At 48.7% G+C, this 19613-nt stretch overlaps 1 protein-coding gene across 1 annotated transcript; it reads right to left on the reverse strand.

The window, feature by feature from the left end:
* Window positions 1–13788: 13788 nt before the first annotated feature.
* Window positions 13789–19534, reverse strand: HAX1 (HCLS1 associated protein X-1). Its single transcript, XM_089667698.1, has 6 exons — window positions 19292–19534; window positions 17589–17773; window positions 16956–16995; window positions 15968–16083; window positions 15687–15810; window positions 13789–14989 (listed from the first exon to the last, which is right to left on the reverse strand). The coding sequence occupies exons 1-6, from the start codon at window positions 19476–19478 to the stop codon at window positions 14883–14885; spliced, it is 759 nt and encodes a 252-aa protein (XP_089523824.1). The 5' UTR covers window positions 19479–19534; the 3' UTR covers window positions 13789–14882.
* Between the last annotated feature and the right edge of the window lie 79 nt (window positions 19535–19613).

Genomic DNA, 19613 nt, shown 5'->3' on the forward strand with positions numbered 1-19613 from the left:
TATAATTTTTATTTATTTATAAAATTAATTATTTTTCTTTCAAAATTGGGGATAATTGGGGTCCATCTTGTGCCTAAACATATTTCCATGGCTTAAGTGCCTTGTAACACTCCTGAGAGTTTTGACATTTTTTTTAGTTTGGTTTTTTTTTAGGACGTTGCACTTTTTTCTTATTTATTTGTTGTTTTTTTTAAATTTTTATTCAAATTGTTTACAACAATGTGCAGATTTCAGCCAAATCTGTGTGTATTCAGGGACTGTTCCTGTGTTTTCTGCTGAATATATATATATATATATATATATATATATATATATATTTATTATTTTTATTTATTTGCAAAATTAATTATTTTTCTTTCAAAATTGGTTTTTTTTGGGGCCCCTCTTGTACCTAAACATATTTTCATGACTTAAGTGCCTTGTAACACTCCTGAGAGTTTTGAAATTTATTTTTTGTTTGTTGTTTTTTTTTTTATTAGAACATTGAACTTTTTTTCCTATTTATTTGTTGTTTTTCTCAATTTTTATTTAAATGGTTTTAACAATGTGCAGATTGCAGGCAAATCTGTGCGTATTCAGGGACTGTCCCTGTTTTTTTTCTGCTTTCTGCTGCAGAATATGCAGTCAGGTCCATAAATATTGTGACATGGACACAATTCTAACATTTTTGGCTCTATACACCACAATGGATTTGAAATGAAACGAACAAGATGTGCTTTAACTGCAGACTGTCAGCTTTAATGTGAGGGTATTTACATTCAAATCAGGTGAACGGTGTAGGAATTACAACAGTTTGCATATGTGCCTCCCACTTGTTAAGGGACCAAAAGTAATGGGACAATTGGCTTCTCAGCTGTTCCATGGCCAGGTGTGTGTTATTCCCTCATTATCCCAATTACAATGAGCAGATAAAAGGTCCAGAGTTCATTTCAAGTGTGCTATTTGCATTTGGAATCTGTTGCTGTCAACCCTCAAGATGAGATCCAAAGAGCTGTCACTATCAGTGAAGCCATCATTAGGGTGAAAAAAACAAAACAAACCCATCAGAGAGATAGCAAAAACATTAGGCGTGGCCAAAACAACTGTTTGGAACATTCTTAAAAAGAAGGAACGCACCAGTGAGCTCAGCAACACCAAAAGACCTGGAAGACCACGAAAAACAACTGTGGTGGATGAGCGAAGAATTCTTTCCCTGGTGAAGAAAACACCCTTCACAACAGTTGGCCAGATCAAGAACACTCTCCAGGAGGTAGGTATATGTGTGTCAAAGTCACCAATCAAGAGAAGACTTCACCAGAGTGAATACAGAGGGTTCACCACAAGATGGAAACCATTGGTGAGCCTCAAACACAGGAAGGCCAGATTAGAGTTTGCCAAACGACATGTAAAAAAGCCTTCACAGTTCTGGAACAACATCCTATGGACAGATGAGACCAACATCAACTTGTACCAGAGTGATGGGAAGAGAAGAGGATGGAGAAGGAACTGCTCATGGTCCTCAGCATACCACCTCATCAGTGATCATGGTGGTGGTAGTGTCATGGCGGGGGCATGTATGGCTGCCAATGGAACTGCTTCTCTTGTATTTATTGATGATGTGACTGCTGACAGAAGCAGCCGGATGAATTGTGAAGTGTTTCGGGAATATTATCGGCTCATATTCAGCCAAATGCTTCACAACTCATTGGACGCTTCACAGTGCAGATGGACAATGACCCAAAGCAGACTGCAAAAGACACCAAAGAAGTGGAATGTTCTGCAATGGCCAAGTCCATCACCTGACCTGAATCCGATTGAGCATTTCACTTGCTGAAGACAAAACTGAAGGGAAAATGCCCCAAGAACAAGCAGGAACTGAAGACAGTTGCAGTAGAGGCCTGGCAGAGCATCACCAGGGATGACACCCAGCGTCTGGGGATGTCTATGCGTTCCACACTTCAGGCTGTCATTGACTGCAAAGGATTTGCAACCAAGTATTAAAAAGTGAAAGTTTGATTTATGATTATTATTCTGTCCCATTACTTTTGGTCCCTTCACAAGTAGGAGGCACATATGCAAACTGTTGTAATTCCTACACCGTTCACCGGATTTGGATGTAAATACCCTCCAATTAAAGCTGACAGTCTGCAGTTAAAGCACATCTTGTTCCTTTCATTTCAAATCCATTGTGGTGTATAGAGCCAAAAATGTTAGAATTGTGTTGATGTCCCAATATTTATGGACCTGACTGTATATATATATATAGATATATATTTTTTTTTTTGCAAAATTAATTATTTTTCTTTCAAAATTGGGGTTTGTTGAGGCCCCTCTTGTACCTAAACATATTTTCATGACTTAAGTGCCGTGCAACACTCCTGAGAGTTTTGAAATTTATTTTTTGTTTGTTGTTTTTTTTTTTTAGAACAGTGAAGTTTTTTTCTTATTTATTTGTTGTTTTTGAAAATTTTTATTTAAATGGTTTCAACAATGTGCAGATTGCAGGCAATTCTGTGCGTATTCAGGAACTGTTCCTGTATTTTCTGCCGAATATATATTTATATATATATATATATATATAAATTTATTATTTTTATTTATTTAGTTATTTATTTGCAAAATTAATTATTTTTCTTTCAAAATTGGGGTTTGTTGGGGCCCCTCTTGTACCTAAACATATTTTCATGACTTAAGTGCCTCGTAACACTCCTGAGAGTTTTGAAATTTATTTTTTGTTTGTTGTTTTTTTTTTTTAGAACAGTGAAGTTTTTTTCTTATTTATTTGTTGTTTTTGAAAATTTTTATTTAAATGGTTTCAATAATGTGCAGATTGCAGGAAATTTTGTGCGTTTTCAGGAACTGTTCCTGTATTTTCTGCTGAATATATATATATATATATATATATATATATATATATATATATATTTATTTATTAATTTTATTTATTTATTTGCAAAATTAATTATTTTTCTTTCAAAATTGAGGTTTTTGGGGGGCCCCTCTTGTACCTCAACATATTTTCATGACTTAAGTGCCTTGTAACACTCCTGAGAGTTTTGAAATTTATTTTTTGTTTGTTGTTTTTTTTTTTATTAGAACATTGAACTTTTTTTCCTATTTATTTGTTGTTTTTCTCAATTTTTATTTAAATGGTTTTAACAATCTGCAGATTGCAGGCAAATCTGTGCGTATTCAGGGACTGTCCCTGTTTTTTTCTGCTTTCTGCTGCAGAATATATATATATATATATATATATATATATATATATATATTTTTTTTTTTTTTGCAAAATTAATTACTTTTATTTAAAAATTGGGGTTTGTTGGGGCCCCTCTTGTACCTAAACATATTTTCATGACTTAAGTGCCTTGTAACACTCCTGAGAGTTTTGAAATTTATTTTTTGTTTGTTGTTTTTTTTTTTAGAACGTTGAAGTTTTTTTTTTTTATTTATTTGTTGTTTTTGAAAATTTTTATTTAAATGGTTTCAACAATGTGCAGATTACAAGGCAATTCTGTGCGTATTCAGGAACTGTTCCTGTATTTTCTGCCGAATATATATATATATATATATATATATATATATATTAATTTATTATTTTTATTTATTTAGTTATTTATTTGCAAAATTAATTATTTTTCTTTCAAAATTGGGGTTTGTCGGGGCCCCTCTTGTACCTAAACATATTTTCATGACTTAAGTGCCTCGTAACACTCCTGAGAGTTTTGAAATTTATTTATTTATTTATTTTTTTATTAGAACGTTGAACTTTTTTTCTTATTTATTTGTTGTTTTTATCAATTTTTATTTAAATGGTTTCAACAATCTGCAGATTGCAGGAAATTCTGTGCGTATTTGGGGACTGTTCCTGTTTTTTCTGCTTTCTGCTGCAGAATATACATATATATATATATTCAGGGACTGTCTCTGTTCTTTCTGCTTTTTTTTTTTTTTTTTTTGTGAAACAGAAAAAATTGAGAAATTTATAAACAAAACAGTTATTTTTAGTGAGGCCAATACACAAGAGGAACAAAAAAATTAACGGATTTTTTTTTTTTTGTGAAACATCAGAAATAATCTGAGAAATTTATAAACAAAACGATTATTTTTAGTGCGCCCATTACACAAGAGGAACAAAAAAAATTAACAGATTTTTTTTTTAAAACTAATTAATATTCTTTGGTTCCTCTCTTACCCTCATCGATGACATGTTTAGATACAACATTTCCATTTTCATTACACGCCTTACTCTAGTCCCAGTGGTGCCATCACTGGGTCTCTGTGCTTCTCTATGCAATGGAGGCAGATCATGGCTGGTGGGAGGGGATGCCACAGAAATTCCTGAAAGCATCCCAGCCTCAGTACTCCTCCCCAGAGCCCTTCAGTCCTAATCCAATCGGGTTTTGATCCGATTGGAGAAGAGCTGAGGAATCACTGATCCATTTCAGAAATGGATTTCTCAGCGACGGTTTCCCTCGGGCGTAGATCAGCATTCCTCTCCTATCATTCCTGTTTAATAAACAGGGAAAAAAAAATAATCGATGACAGTGAATCATCTTCGGTTTTATCTCCAGCGAGATGGAAATAAATTCATCAGCAATGAACTCTGATCTCTAATGAACTTACCAGAAGAAAAAAACTAAAAACAAAAACATCAGATTGAAAAGAAATTTCTCGAGTTTGAAAATTTAAAGTGAGCGGATTAAACGATCGTAATCCTGATCATTGTATCGGATGGATGGCTGGGATTGGATCCGCATCGGGAGCACCGCACCACTCATGTATCCATTTGTTTTCCATACGCTCCCATTGGATGAGGGACTTTTTATTTACTTTTTTTATTTTATTTTATTTTTTATTTGATTTATTTTGTTTCACATCCACTTAGATTTAATGATCAATATCTAAAGTTTAATTTTTATTTTTTTTTTCCTAATAGACTGCATATTTTAAAATGGCAGCAACTTTTTTTTCTAACTTGATTAACTGAATTTTTTTTGTTTTGTTTTTTTTCCACCCAGATTTTTTTTTTATATTAAAGCAAAACTAAAGAAAAAAATTTTTTAAAAAAATGGATAGTCTAACCCAAAATTTGGGACCTGACCTGATAATTTTTTTGTTATTATTATTATTTAAGCAAAACTAAAGGCAAAAATGTAAAAAAAAAAAATTGAATAGTCTAAAGGAGGAATTAGTGTCCCCATTGCAGGATTTTCCCTCCTAGATACTCCTGGTGACAACCCAAAATTTGGGACCTGACGATTTTTTTTAATGATTATTATTATTAATATTATTATTATTTAAGCAAAACTAAAGGCAAAAATGTAAAAAAAAAAATTGGATAGTCTAAGGGAGGAATTACTGTCCCCATTGGAGGATTTTCCCTCCTAGATACTCCTGGTGACAACCCAAAATTTGGGACCTGACCTGATAATTTTTTTTATTATTATTATTATTATTTAAGCAAAACTAAAGACAAAAATGTAAAAAAAAAAAAATTGGATAGTCTAAGGGAGGAATTATGGATTTTTTGCCATCTGTGTCCCATTAGGGCGATTTCTCTACACTTCCTGTCCCACAGCCAATGTGAGGGAATCCCTGGTTGTCACCAGAACTAGTGTCCTTATTGGAAGATTTCCCCTCTAAGCCTGTTCTGGTGACAACCCGAAATTTGGGATCTGACCTGATCTTTTTTTTTATTCCACCAAGATCAAAGAGATGGGGGGGGGGGGGTTGTGTGAGGGCACCTTTAGGTCCAAGCTTCTTTTATGCTCTGTAGGATGCAGGTTATGTGGGTAACATTGTCCATGGCCACCTGTTGACTTGTTGGCTTCCATTTTGGCGTCTTCGACCTGGAAGACCAGTCCAACAATGTTCCTCCACCATGACAGCGCCACAAAGCACCGCCCATTGACCAATCACATACTGACCTGTTGGCTTTACTCTACTAATGTTGGCATTGGTGGGACGACACGTGGCTGGGGACGGCACGTGACACGGGGCTGGGTCAGGACCGCCATTTCTCGTGTCTAAAAGACGTCTGAACTAAAGCCTTACGGAGAAACCTTTCGTTCAAGACGGGAATCAGAAAAGATTCAATGAAATGTCTCCTACACTGGCAGGAAGGCAAAGGTCCTCGTTGCCGAGAACCGCCACGTATGGTCTCCTACGCAATAAGGAAGCCACAGAACCTCCACGTATGGTCTCCTACACAACGAGGAAGCCAAAGAACCTCCATATATGGTCTCCTACACAACGAGGAAGCCAAAGAACCTCCATATATGGTCTCCTACACAACAAGGAAGCCAAAGAACCCCCACGTATGGTCTCCTACACAATGAGGAAGACAAAGAACCTCCACGTATGGTCTCCTACACAATGAGGAAGACAAAGAACCTCCACGTATGGTCTCCTACGCAACGAGGAAGCCAAAGAACCCCCACGTATGGTCTCCTACACAACGAGTAAGCCAAAGAACCTTCACAAATGGTCACCATCAGGAACGTTGCCAATAACCCACCAGCCAGCCAGTGGAATGGTGTAAGGAAATGCCAACTTTCCAAGATGGAATTCTGAGGAGCAATAGTCCTAGCCCAACCCCCATGGGGAGAATGCTGGGATGAAATGTCTCCTACACAGTCAGGAAGCCAAAGAACCTCCAATTATGGTCACCATTGGGAACATTGCCGATCACTTAGCTGCCAGCCAGTGAAACGGTATAGGAAACGCCAACTGTCCAGGATGGAATTCTGATGAACAACAGTCCTGGAAGCCAAAGCTAAGAAGCCAAAGAACCTCCACTTATGGTCACCATGAGGAACATTGCCGATAACCCACCAGCCAGCCAGTGGAATGGTATAAGGAAACACCAACTATCCAAGATAGAATTCTGAAGAACAACAGTCCTAGCCCAACCCCCATGGGGAGAATGCTGGGATGAAATGTCTCCTACGCAGCCAGGAAGCCAAAGAATCTCCACTTATGGTCACCATTGGAAACGTTGCTGATCACCTACCTGCCCGCCAGTGAAACGGTGTAAGGAAATGCCAACTTATGAAGACAAAATTCAGTTGAACAATAGTCTCAGCCTTAATCCCCTTGGGTTGAATGCTGGGATGAAATGTCTCCTACACAGCCACGGAGCCATAGAACCTCCAATTATGGTCACCATTGGGAACATTGCCGATCACCTACCTGCCAGCCAGTGAAACGGTATAGGAAACGCCAACTTTCCAAGATGGAATTCCGATGAACAACATTCTTGGAAGCCAAAGCTAAGAAGCCAAAGAATCTCCAGTCAAAGAATCAGCCAGTGGAATGGTGTAAGGAAACGCCAACTATCCAAGATAGAATTCTGATGATCAACAGTCCTAGCCCAACCCCCATGGGGAGAATGCTGGGAGGAAATGTCTCCTACACAATGAGGAAGCCAAGGAACCTCCATTTATGGTCACCATGAGGAACGTTGCTGATCACCTACCTGCCAGCCAGTGAAACGGTGTAAGGAAATGCCAACTTATCAAGGCAGGATTCAGTTGAACAATAGTCTCAGCCTGAATCCCCTTGGGTTGCATGCTATGATGAGATGTCTCCTACACAACGAGGAAGCCAAGGAACCTCCACTTATGGTCACCATGAGGAACGTTGGCGATAACCCACCAGCCAGCCAGAGAAAAGGTGTGCGGAAACTCCAATTATCCAAGAAAGAATTCTGATGAACAACAGTCCTAGCCCAACCCCATGGGGAGAATGCTGGGAGGAAATGTCTCCTACACAACGAGGAAGCCAAGGAACCTCCACGTATGGTCACCATGAGGAACGTTGCTGATCACCTACCTGCCAGCCAGTGAAACGAAGTGTCAGATTTCCAAGATAGAATTCTGATGAATGAGTTGTAGCCCTGTGGGGAGAATGCTGGGAGTAGTAGTTCTTCAGGATGTGGAGACTGTTGGGGTCCGTCCTTGGCTCCAGGCGGATGGTGGTCTGCATTTCACACCGAGAAGACGTTCCTACAAACCTAATGCATGTCTCCTCCGGGCTCCATCATCTGTCACTGGATGTTCCTCACCGTCTTTCTCCGTCCTCCAATGACCCGTTTCATTTTCACGCCTCCTTGCACCCTCCCTTCAGATCAATCATTCATCTCTGATTTCCCAACTACTGGATGTCATGTCCAAGAAAGCCTTCCAGATTGTGGACAGTGACACCAAGGAATCTGCCTCCCGGGATCCATGGTGGTTCAGCCCAGATTCATAAAGGGCACTTGCTCCAAACACTTTCATTGGTTCTAAGTGGTCACATGACACCAATACGCTGATGGCTTTCATTGGCTCTAAGCGATCACATGACACCATTACACTGATGGCTTTCACTGCATTGGCTCTAAGCGATCACATGACACCATTACACTGATGGCTTTCATTGGCTCTAAGCGGTCACATGACACCATTACACTGATGGCTTTCACTGCATTGGCTCTAAGTGGTCACATGACACCATTACACTGATGGCTTTCATTGGCTCTAAGCAATCACATGACACCATAACACTGATGGCTTTCATTGGTTCTAAGTGATCACATGACACCATAACGCTGATGGTTTTCATTGGCTCTAAGTGATCACATGACACCATAACACTGATGACTTTCATTGGCTCTAAGCAGTCACATGACACCATTACACTGATGGCTTTCATTGGCTCTAAGCAATCACATGACACCATAACACTGACGGCTTTCATTGGCTCTAAGCAATCACATGACACCATAACACTGATGGCTTTCATTGGCTCTAAGCAATCACATGACACCATTACACTGATGGCTTTCATTGGCTCTAAGCAATCACATGACACCATTACACTGATGGCTTCCATTGGTTCTAAGTGATCACATGACACCACAACACTGATGGTTGTTATTGGCTCTAAGTGGTCACATGACACCATTACACTGATGGCTTTCATTGAATTGGCTCTAAGTGGTCACATGACACCATAACACTGACGGCTTTCATTGGCTCTAAGTGGTCACATGACACCATAACACTGATGGCGTTCATTTTGCCAGATATTCGATCATTGGATGACGGTTCGGCGAACTCCTTTGCGGTTTGGCGCTCTTCATGCCGTCTTCCCCCTTCAGCTTTCACCTCCCCATCGTTGGAGGAACCGCCAAGAGAACAAACGTTCCACCTCTCCAAACCACACGGCGAAGAGTTAATTGTGTGCGTCCCCATCGGAGAGGAGGCCGCCGGCCGGGCACGAGGGTCACCTGACCGATCTGGCCAAGGACGGGCGTCTCGGGGTAAACATTGACCCGACCAGCAGAAGGTGAGCAGCTAAAGTACACGAGACGTCCGCGGCTGGGAGCCAGAGGAAACCTGCCTGAGTTACTGAACAATCTACAGAGATCCGCAAGATTCTCCGCCCTGCGAGCGGCACGAGCTGAGCTACTGAGATTCTCCGCCCTGCGAGCGGCAAAATGGGAGCTACTGAGATTTTCCGCCCTGCGAGTGGCATGAGTGTAACTACTGAGATTCTCCGCCCTGCGAGCGGCAAAAGGGGAGCTACTGAGATTCTCCGCCCTGCGAGCGGCACGAGGGGAGCTACTGAGATTCTCCACCGTGCGAGCGGCACGAGCGTAACTACTGAGATTCTCCGCCCTGCGAGCGGCACGAGCGTAACTACTGAGATTCTCCGCCCTGCGAGCGGCACGAGCCGAGCTACCGAGATTCTCCACCCTGCGAGCGGAGCTACCGAGATTCTCCGCCCTGCGAGTGGCACCAGCGGAGCTACTGAGATTCTCCGCCCTGCAAGCATCAGGAGCGTAACTACCGAGATTCTCCGCCCTCCGAGCGTAACTACTGAGATTCTCCGCCCTGCGAGCGGCACGAGCAGAGCTACTGAGATCCTTCACCCTGCGAGCGGCACGAGCGGAACTACTGAGATTCTCCACCCTGCGAGTGGCACGAGCGTAACTACTGAGATTCTCCACCCTGCGAGCGGCAAAAGGGGAGCTACTGAGATTCTCCGGCCTGCCAGCGTAACTACTGAGATTCTCCGCCCTGCGAGTGGCACGAGCGGAGCTACTGAGATTCTCCGCCATGCGAGCGGCACAAGTGTAATTACTGAGATTCTCCGCCCTGCGAGCGGCACGAGCATAACTACTGAGATTCTCCGCCCTACGAGTGGCAAAAGGGGAGCTACTGAGATTCTCCACCCTGCGAGCGGCACGAGCCAAGCTACTGAGATTCTCCGCCCTGCGAGCGGCACGAGCCGAGCTACCGAGATTCTCCGCTCTGCGAGCAGCACGAGCGTAATTACTGAGATTCTCCAGACTGCGAGTGGCACAAGCGGAGCTACTGAGATTCTCTACCCTGCGAGCAGCACGAGCGTAATTACTGAGATTCTCCAGACTGCGAGCGTCACGAGCGGAGCTACTGAGATTCTCCGCCCTGCGAGCGGCACGAGCGGAGCTACTGAGATTCTCCGCCCTGCGAGCGGCACGAGCGGAGCTACTGAGATTCTCCAGACTGCGAGCGTCACGAGCAGTGCAACTGAGATTCTCCACCCTGCGAGCGTCACGAGCGGAGCTACTGAGATTCTCCGCCCTGCGAGCGGCACGAGCAGAGCTACTGAGATTCTTCACCCTGCGAGCGGCACGAGCGGAACTACCGAGATTCTCCACCCTGCGAGCGGCACGAGCGTAACTACCGAGATTCTCCGCCCTGCGAGCGGCACGAGCGTAACTACTGAGATTCTCCGCCCTGCGAGCGGCACGAGCGGAGCTACTGATATTCTCCGCCATGCGAGCGGCACGAGCGTAACTACTGAGATTCTCCGCCCTGCGAGCAGCACGAGCGTAATTACTGAGATTCTCCAGACTGCGAGTGGCACGAGCGGAGCTACTGAGATTCTCCACCCTGCGAGCGGCACAAGCGTAACTACTGAGATTCTCCGCCCTGCGAGTGGCACGAGCGTAACTACTGAGATTCTCCACCCTGCGAGCGGCAAAAGGGGAGCTACTGAGATTCTCCGCCCTGCGAGTGGCACGAGCGGAGCTACTGAGATTCTCCACCCTGCGAGCGGCACAAGCGTAACTACTGAGATTCTCCGCCCTGCGAGTGGCACGAGCGTAACTACTGAGATTCTCCGCCCTGCGAGTGGCACGAGCAGAGCTACTGAGATTCTCCGCCCTGCGAGTGGCACGAGCGTAACTACTGAGATGCTCCACCCTGCGAGCGGCAAAAGGGGAGCTACTGAGATTCTCCGGCCTGCCAGCGTAACTACTGAGATTCTCCGCCCTGCGAGTGGCACGAGCGGAGCTACTGAGATTCTCCGCCCTGCGAGCGGCACGAGCAGAGCTACTGAGATTCTCTGCCCTGCAAGCGTCAGGAGCGTAACTACTGAGATTCTCCGCCCTGCGAGCAGCACGAGCGGAACTACTGAGATTCTCCGCCCTGCGAGTGGCACGAGCGGAGCTACTGAGATTCTCCGGCCTGCGAGCGGCACGAGTGGAACTTCTGAGATTCTCCGCCCTGCGAGCGGCAAAAGGGGAGCTACTGAGATTCTCCGGCCTGCGAGCGGCACGAGCGAAACTACTGAGATTCTCCGCCCTGTGAGCAGTAAAAGGGGAGCTACAGAGATTCTCCGCCCTGCGAGTGGGGCCGGTGCCAGGAGGTGCGGGTAATCCTCCAACTGTCGCTTCTCTACTGATATTCCTGTGCCACTCAGTGCCTGAAATGACTTCACCCATTCCCAGGGCGGGGCCGTGGGAGGTGCCAGTAGGGTCATGCAAATGTCACAGCATCAGGCTTTAAACATTATATGAAAGAACACGTCCCAAGCATCCCTTTAGGCGTGCATTGCTCCTTCCTGCTGGCCACTGGGTGCTGCAGACTTTAGCTGTGCAATCTACTGATCAGTCTAATCGAGTTTTATCAAGCAGCCACCTCATGTAAATGCCACAGCTTCCTGCTTTGAGCTTTATATGACAGAACACGTCCCCGGCATCCCTTTAGCCATGCATTGCTCCTCCCTGCTGGCCACTGAGTTACAGATATTCGCTGTGTAATCTACTGATCAGTCTAATAGAATGTAATCAAGCTGCAGGCTCATGTAAGTGTCACAGCTCTCTGTTCTAAGCTTTATATGACAGAACACATTGCCGGCATCCCTTTAGCCATGCATTGCTCCTTCCTGCTGGCCACTGGGTGTTACAAATGTTAGCTGTGTAATCTACTGATCGGTCTAATAGAGTGTAATCAAGCTGCAGGCTCAGGTAAAGGTCACAGCTCCCTGCTATGAGCTTTATATGATGGAACACATCCCCGGCATCCCTTTAGACTTGCATGCTGCTCCCTGATGGCCACTGGGTATTACCGATTTTAGCTGTGTACTCTACTGATCAGCCTAGTAAGAGTGTAATCAAGCTGCAGGCTCATGTAAATGTCACAGCTCCCACCTATAAGATTTATAGGACAGAACACATCACCAACATCCCTTTAGCCATGCATTGCTCCTTCCTGCTGGCCACTGGGTGTTACAGATTTCAGCTGTGTAAACTGCTGATCAGTCTAATAGAGTGTAATCAAGCTGCAGGCTCATTTAAATGCCACAGCTTTGAGCTTTATACGGCAGAACACATCCCCGTCATCCCTTTAGACTTGCATGCTGCTCCCTGCTGGCCACTGGGTATTACAGATGTTAGCTGTGTAATCTGCTGACCAGTCTAATGGAATGTAAACAAGCAACAAATAGAGTGTAATCAAGTTGCAGGCTCATGTAAGTGTCACAGCCCTCTGTTCCAAGCTTTACAAAACAGAACACATCCCCTGCATCCCTTTAGAAATGCATTGCTCCTTCCTGCTGGCAACTGGGTGTTACAGATTTCAGATGTGTAATCTGCTGCTCAGTCTGAGTGTAAGGAGGCCGCAGGCTCAGGTAAATGTCACAGCTCCCTGCTATGAGCTTTATATGACAAAACAAATCCCCAGCATCCCTTTAGCCATGCATTACTTCTTCATGCTGTCCACGGCGTGTTACAGATGTTAGCTGTGTAATCTACTGATCAGTCTAATGGAATGTAAACACAGCAACAAATGGAGTGTAATCAAGCTGCAGGCTCATGTAAGTGTCACAGCTCTCTGTTCCAAGCTTTATATGACAGAACACATCGCTGTCGTCTCTTTAGCCATGCATTGCTTCTTCCTGCTGGCCACTGGGTGTTACGGATGTTAGCTGTGTAATCTGCTGATCAGTCTAATAAAGTGTAATCAAGCTGAAGGCTCATTTAAATGTCACAGCTACCTCCTATGAGCTTTATATGACAGAACACCTCCTTGGCATCCCTTTAGACGTGCATGCTGCTCCCTGCTGGCCACTATGTGCTAGAAGCTTAGCTGTGCAATCTGATCAGTCTAATAGACTGTAATCAAGCAACTGCTGAGCAGATTGCACAGCTAAAGTCTGCAACTAGTGGTCATGCACAACTAAAGGGATGCTGGGCCTGTGTTCTTTCATATAATGTAGAGGAAGAGGTCAGTTCTAGAGACCACGCCCCCACACATGATGGGCAGAGAAAGCTCATAGCTGTTAGAGATGTTCAGCGTTCCTGTCCTAACAGGACGTGAGGATACATCTCCTCAATAAAAACTGACAGAGGCTCCGCCCCTAAAGATTCTCTCCAGAGTTGGGCTTTAGCTGGAGATTCGATGAGTCTGAAGGGATACTCCGGTTCTCCAGCATTGTGCAGCGCTCACTCAGAGTGACAGGTCCTCTTTTATACTAAATAAATGACACCGAGAGCCGAGTTCAGAAACAACTTTATACAAATTTACATTGTGACAAAGAAATGAAAGAATTTCTCTGAGCTGAAAAAAAACAAAAAAAAAAAAAAGATGGTTGAAGAGTCTCGGTCCGCCCACTAGGGGTGCTCAAGGTGGAGAGGCCACAGCAGGGGGGTTCAGGTTCTTACATTTCTACACACGTCCGGCTGTCACCGACACCGCAGAAGAAAACAAATTCTGGGATTCCTGAAATGAGGAGATCATTGTATATCCGGATCTTCCAGCAGAGTCCTGAGATCTCTAGAGGCTAGCTGTTGGGGTGGTATCGGAGGCCCACGATGGAGGCGGAGGCCCACGATGGGGGCGGAGTTGGAGGCTGGAGTCGGAGGTCCACGATGGGGGCGGAGTTGGAGGCTGGAGGTGGGGTTGGTGTCGGAGGCCCACAATGGGGGCAGAGGTAGAGGCTGGAGGTGGGGTCGGTATCGGAGGTCGGCGGCGTGGGAGGCTGGCGCTGGGGGTGGTGTCGGAGACCAGCAGTGAGGGTGGTGTTGAAGGCGGGGCGGTGGGGAGCCGTGTTGGAGGCCAGCAGTGAGGGGTGGTATCAGAGGCTGACAATGGGGGGCGGTGTCAGAGGCCGGCGGTGGGGTCAGTGTCGGAGGTGGGCAAAGGGGTGGTGTCAGAGGCCAACGATGAGGGAGGAGTCGGAGACTGGCAGAGGGGTAGTGTCAGAGGCCCACGATAGGGGCAGAGTTGGAGGCTGGGGGTGGGGTTGGTGTCAGAGGCTGACAGTGGGGAAGTGGTGTGTGAGGCCGGTGTGGGAAGCCAGCGCTGGGGGTGGTGTTGGAGGTCGGCGGTGGAGGGTGGTGTCGGAGGCCGGCGGTGGGGGGCGGTGTCGGAGGCCGGCGGTGGGGGGCGGTGTCGGAGGCCGGCGGTGGGGGGCGGTGTCGGTGGCCGGCGTTGTGGGCGGTGTCGGAGGCCGGCGTTGTGGGCGGTGTCGGAGGCCGGCGTTGTGGGCGGTGTCGGAGGCCGGCGTTGTGGGCGGTGTCGGAGGCCGGCGTTGTGGGCGGTGTCGGAGGCCGGCGTTGTGGGCGGTGTCGGAGGCCGGCGGTGGATTTATCGATTGGAGAACCATCGGTGTAGGATGCGGCTCAGGATAGTCTGCGAGTCGGACAGATCTGGGAGGGCCGATGGCGGGTGGAGGGGGGCGGAGTCCTGCGAACCTGAAGGAGGAAAATAGAGGACGATGAACCAAAAAAATATTTAAAAAAAAAAAAAAACTTCAAAAAGCTTTATTGCAACTTGGATGCATTTACAGGAAGAAGGCAAGGTACAAAGCTCCCACCCGGCTCCTCCTCCTCCGACGCGTTTCACCCCAAAAGAATGGAAGAAACGCTAAAACAAAACAAACTTTTAACCACAGCCTTTTTTTGCCCGTTTCAAAAAGCTTTATTGACAAGAACAAGCTACAGTACAAAGCCAACCCCCCCCCCCAATCCAGGTCCCCCAACGCACCAACGCATTTCTTCCTCCAGAGATCATAATATTTTTCATTTATTATTTTGTTGCCTTTACATTGTATTTTGCAGAGAATCCCCGTGTCCCCGCCCCCATGGGGGAGAGTTCCGTTGAGTTCCTGTCCCACAGACGCAACAGGAAGTGAGAAGAAATCCCCTCTTAGTTATCAATGGAACAAATGTCAGCGTTAGAAAATGAACCCTCGCCTCCTGCTCTGGGGGCAACGTTTTGAGATTTTCATCACTTCCTGTCCCAGAGCTGCAACAGGAAGTGAGTTGTCACCTAAAACCGGTGTCCCAAATCAAAAGATTTCTGCTCACTTCCTGTTCCAGTGAAGACAGCAGCACAGAGGGTGAATCCCCCTTTAAGCTGGCCGAAGGATTATGGGAAATGTCCTCTTACCAATAATGGCGTCCCGGGGGGTGTCAGGGCTCCCGCTGCTGATGACCTCATCACCTCTGGTCACCGTCACCGTGGTGGTTGTGGTACCCTGACTGTCCCTCACCGTCCGCCTCTCCTCCACCGTCTGCAGAGAGAGGGAGGGGTTAAAGGAGGACTCCGCCGGGTGCAGGTGACACGTCCTGACATGAACACGTCACTTTGTATGGTCTCGGTGGAATCGAGGACTTAAGAGGCGGGGCTCAGCCTCCTGGTCTGGAGGTCCTCTTTAACCCTCTACTCACCCCATCGGGTCTCATGACTTTGGAGATGGAGACGCTCCGGAAGAACGAGGAGGACGCCGGCTCTCGTGGTCTGAGGATGGAGTCCAACCCACGGGAGGAGACCTCCGGATCTAGAACTAGAGAGACCTGAGGTCAGACCACATGGACAGAACCCCCCCACCCACCACCACCACCCCACCCACCTTCACCCTACCTCCACCACCCTACCCCCACTCTACCACCCTACCACATCCACCACCACCCTACCACATCCACCACCACCCTACCACCCAACCCCCACCAACCTTCACCCTACCACCACCACACCACATCCACCACCACCATCCTACCACCACTATTCTACCACATCCACCACCACCCTACCACCCAACCCCCCACCCACCTTCACCCTACCACCACCACACCACATCCATCACCACCATCCTACCACCACTATTCTACCACATCCACCCACTACCACTACCACCACCCTACAACATCCACCACCACCAGCCTACCACATCCACCCCCACCACCTCCCCACCCACTACCACCACCCTACCACCACCATCGTACCACATCCACCACCAGCCTACCACATCCACCACCAGCCTATAACCTCCACATCCACCCCCCCCCCACCCTACCACATCCACCACCCTACCACATCCATCACCACCCTACCACCTCCACCCCCCCCCCCCCCCCCCACCACCACACTCTACCACATCCACCACCACCCTACCACCTCCACCCCCCCACCCTACCACCTCCACCCCCCCCCCCCCCCCCACCACCACACTCTACCACATCCACCACCACCCTACCACCTCCACCCCCCCACTCTACCACATCCACCACCACCCTACCACCTCCACCCCCCCCCCCACCCTACCACATCCACCACCACCCTACCACCTCCACCCCCCCCCCCCCCCACTCTACCACATCCACCACCACCCTACCACATCCACCCACAGCAGGGCCTTCCCAGGCTAAGGGGACCTACCTTTGTCTTGCTTGGAGCCATCTGTGCCATCATCTTCAACCTATGGAGGAAAACAGAGAGAGACAGTAAAAGGAGCCAACTGAGACCAACACCCCAAATGTAGAGTTATTCCACACAGAATTATATATATCACCTAATGGTTCCCGGGTCTGTACCCCCGCTGTGCCCATTATGAGGGGTTCCCACCATCCCTGTGCCGAGTTCCCGGGTCTGTACCCCCGCTGTGCCCATTATGAGGGGTTCCCACCATCCCTGTGCCGAGTTCCCGGGTCTGTACGCCCGCTGTGCCCATTATGAGGGGTTCCCACCATCCCTGTGCCGAGTTCCCGGGTCTGTACGCCCGCTGTGCCCATTATGAGGGGTTCCCACCATCCCTGTGCCGAGTTCCCGGGTCTGTACACCCGCTGTGCCCATTATGAGGGGTTCCCACCATCCCTGTGCCGAGTTCCCGGGTCTGTACCCCCGCTGTGCCCATTATGAGGGGTTCCCACCATCCCTGTGCCGAGTTCCCGGGTCTGTACCCCCGCTGTGCCCATCATGAGGGGTTCCTCTGCATAGAAGAACCCTACGTTGGCTCCACCCACCTATGCCTGGACTATCCCTTTAAGAGTGGAGTAAATGGAGGTAACTGACCCATCCTCTCCTGTCTCGGGGGGCCCCGCTTGCCTGTGGGGGGCCCTTTTCCGTAGGAGAGTCCTGGGAAGATGGCGCCTGTTCTCTGGGTAGGTAGGAGTCCGGGACCTTCAACATGTAGTCCCGCAGAGAACTGCTTCGGGGCCCCTCTGGACTCGGCCCTGGAGGTCCAATCTCCGGAAACCCTTCACAGACGGGAGAAATCATAACAATGCAGTGAGCTGGACGCACCCGGAACCCACACAGCAAACCCCACAGGAGCCGGACGCACCCGAAACCCACACAGCAAACCCCCACAGGAGCCGGACGCACCCGGAACCCACACGGCAAACCCCCACAGGAGCCGGACGCACCCGGAACCCACACGGCAAACCCCCACAGGAGCCGGACGCACCCGGAACCCACACGGCAAACCCCCACAGGAGCCGGACGCACCCGGAACCCACACGGCAAACCCCCACAGGAGCCGGACGCACCCGGAACCCACACAGCAAACCCCACAGGAGCCGGACGCACCCGGAACCCACACGGCAAACCCCCACAGGAGCCGGACGCACCCGGAACCCACACGGCAAACCCCCACAGGAGCCGGACGCACCTGGAACCCACACGGCAAACCCCACAGATGGACGCACCCGGAACCCACACAGCAAACCCCACAGGAGATGGACGCACCCGGAACCCACACGGCAAACCCCCACACAAGCTGGACGTACCCGGAACCCACACAGCAAACCCCACAGATGGACGCACCCGGAACCCACACGGCAAACCCCCACAGGAGCCGGCCGCACCCGGAACCCACACGGCAAACCCCACAGGAGCCGGACGCACCCGGAACCCACACGGCAAAACCCCACAGATGGACGCACCCGGAACACACACAGCAAACCCCACAGATGGACGCACCCGGAACACACACAGCAAACCCCACAGGAGCCGGACGCACCCAAAACCCACACAGCAAACCCCCACAGGAGCCGGACGCACCCGGAACCTACACGGCAAACCCCCACAGGAGCCGGACGCACCCGGAACCCACACGGCAAACCCCACAGATGGACGCACCCGGAACACACACAGCAAACCCCACAGATGGACGCACCCGGAACACACACAGCAAACCCCACAGGAGCCGGACGCACCCAAAACCCACACAGCAAACCCCCACAGGAGCCGGACGCACCCGGAACCTACACAGCAAACCCCACAGGAGCCGGACGCACCCGGAACCCACACAGCAAACCTCACAGGGGATGGACGCACCCGGAACCCACACAGCAAACCCCACAGGAGCTGGAGGCACCCGGAACCCACACAGCAAACCCCACAGGAGCTGGACGCACCCGGAACCCACACAGCAAACCCCACAGGAGATGGACGCACCCGGAACCCACACAGCAAACCTCACAGGGGATGGACGCACCCGGAACCCACACAGCAAACCCCACAGGAGCTGGAGGCACCCGGAACCCACACAGCAAACCCCACAGGAGCTGGACGCACCCGGAACCCACACAGCAAACCCCACAGGAGCCGGACGCACCCGGAACCCACACAGCAAACCCCCACAGGAGCCGGACGCACCCGGAACCCACACAGCAAACCCCACAGGAGCCGGACGCACCCGGAACCCACACAGCAAACCCCACAGGAGCCACTGAACTCTGCAGGACCCGGAGGAAGGACACTAACAGACTCACGAGGAACGTCCGGGATTATGGCGCCAAATCCAGAAAAGAGTTCATTGAAGTCTCGGAATACGTCCTCGAATCCGAAGGGGTCCTGGGACGGGGGGCGACCACCCCAGAAGGGGGACTGGAAACCGGGGGGGCCATAGGAGGGGTCTTCATCCTCGTCATCCTCATCCTCCTCTTCTTCCAGAGTCATCCCTCCAAAGAACGGATCCCTAAGGGAGGGGGAGGGGAGGGCGGAATGGAAAGAATCCGTTCATGAATTCCAGCAAAAATAAGAATTTCCAACACAGGGCAACACATAATAAAAATGTTCATAGGATGGGAACAG

This window comes from Staurois parvus, unplaced genomic scaffold (assembly GCF_062004578.1).
Source record: "Staurois parvus isolate SC_StPar_1 unplaced genomic scaffold, SC_StPar_1.0 ptg003514l, whole genome shotgun sequence".
NCBI classification, from domain to species: Eukaryota; Metazoa; Chordata; class Amphibia; order Anura; family Ranidae; genus Staurois; species Staurois parvus.